This window comes from Magnolia sinica, chromosome 2, assembly GCF_029962835.1.
Source record: "Magnolia sinica isolate HGM2019 chromosome 2, MsV1, whole genome shotgun sequence".
Classification (NCBI taxonomy): Eukaryota; Viridiplantae; Streptophyta; class Magnoliopsida; order Magnoliales; family Magnoliaceae; genus Magnolia; species Magnolia sinica.
In genome coordinates this window covers 9,475,366-9,477,293 of record NC_080574.1, presented here as the reverse complement: position 1 = coordinate 9,477,293, position 1,928 = coordinate 9,475,366, and the positions used below count along the sequence as shown (strand labels likewise).

Below are 1,928 nucleotides of genomic sequence, written 5' to 3'. Positions count from 1 at the left end.
TGCTCCTCACGTCTCGTCTCATCCTTTCTTAACCGTACTTCTCGTTGGGTACACGTGCGGTGACGAGTGAGCCGACAGTGGGGATGATGGTCTACCTGATCAACTGTTCGCATTTAGGTCCACGCACTGGCTTTTATGAGCATTGACGTGGCGCAACGCCAGGCATTGCCAGCTGTTTCCCTCACCCGCGCTCATTTTTTTCCATTTCTGTATACATGGAATCTCCGTGTATATGCCAATAAAAGAAAAATACTGGGGAACCAGAACGAAACTTGTAGTAGTACATTTCCCTTTAATATTCACCACCTACTTGTAGTTTTATTCAGCGTTGTAAAAAAATTTTAACTAGAAAGAATTACAGTGTTTATGCCACATATATACCAGATCTCAGTGTATAGTGATCCCAATTCCTAAATTATCCTTCTATCATCACTAGACGAGAGTCGAACATGTTGACGTGGTAGGGTCGTATACAGCCGGGAGCAGGTATTTCCTACCGTTTGCCCCATGCGCATTATAGCTCGCACCCGTACTCGCATCCACGAGCAGCTTCCCTGCGTAACCGGGATACGCTCCCTTACCATAAATCCCAGGGCAGGCCGAGGACGCCTCGAGAGGTGCGTCCGCGGGTCCTTGGAAGTACCCGTTCCCGAAAGGGTTCGTTACAGTTCCGGCCAAAAGACTCGCGATATTTACGATCATGCCATCAAGGCCAACGTCGTTGTTGGGCGCGACCAAGGCCGGGCCCTGCGGTCCGTAGATCGGTTGGTGGAATGGCCACGCGCACTGACCCGGGCACTGAGTTTCTGAGTTCCCGACCCAGATGTACGCGAACTTCGACCCGCCCTTCTTATCCTGCGCACCCATGGGGGAAGACCCGTGGGTCCCGCACCGGCTCATGCAGAAGCCCTCGACCGCCACGTCAGATGAGGTAAGGACAATGCTGATGGCATTCATCTGCTCGCCCTTGGCTGCCAGCTGTACGATCTGGTTGGATGTCAGGGATTTGCCGAGGGAATACCTATCGTCGATGATCTGCTTTCCGAGGAGGAGGGAAGGGGTTTTGGTTTTGGAAAGAGAGTAGTATTTTTCAGTGGTTTTCCACCAGGTGGAGACGGAGGGGTTATTTGGGGAAGAGGTGGAGGAGAGGGAAGTGAAGAAATCGGTGACGATAGCACGTTGGGAGGGGTTGAAGCGACCGTACCAGATGAGGTTGAGGGATGTGGGGCCGGTGATAAGTGGGCCATTGTGGTACTGTAAGACGGTTTGTTCTTGGACCAAGGAAGTGAGTTTTCTGGCAGCCAAGGAAGAATGGAAGAGAGAGATTAGGACTAGGAGATGTAAAAATCCCATTGTATGTGTGTAGGAGAGAGAGTGAGAGAGGTTGAACGAATGAGAATTTGATGGTGAGAAGAAGAGAGAGGGATGGGATTATATATAGGGGCTGAGAGGAGTAGAAAAGGCTCAAAGTGAAGGAAGGTGGTAGGAAGGGAGAGGGAGGGTGCAACACGCGCTTATTTAATGATTTTCGTATAACAGCTAAGCTAAGGCCGCGGCAATAAGTTATACAGAAAACAGCTAAGGCCGCGGAAATAAGTGCCGGTGGGTCACTAGAAACCGAAAGGACCGATGGCTTCTTAAATACGCTAATACCTGGGAGTTTTCAAAAAGGGACAACTACAACCACATCCCTCTGGTTTCCGGCATTTACAAAGAAGTCCCCTCCATTTTGGATTGTTGCAAGTACCTCCTCACACGTTAACACATAGGATGCTGAACGGCCTCAAGTTCAGCACTTCTACTCGTTGTTTGAAAACTTTGTAAGCCAACTAGGAAATCAGCTGAGTTGACTTACATAGGTTAGAAATCTAATCAATTTACACCATAAATCTACTTTAGACAACTTGATCCAGTTTTGCTTTGACTTA

The 1,928-nt window shown here is 49.0% G+C and overlaps 1 protein-coding gene across 1 annotated transcript; it reads right to left on the bottom strand.

The window, feature by feature from the left end:
- Positions 1-298: 298 nt before the first annotated feature.
- Positions 299-1,454, bottom strand: LOC131234116 (protein PHOSPHATE-INDUCED 1-like). The gene has a single exon (XM_058231041.1). The coding sequence runs from the start codon at positions 1,351-1,353 to the stop codon at positions 433-435; it is 921 nt and encodes a 306-aa protein (XP_058087024.1). The 5' UTR covers positions 1,354-1,454; the 3' UTR covers positions 299-432.
- Positions 1,455-1,928: the final 474 nt, after the last annotated feature.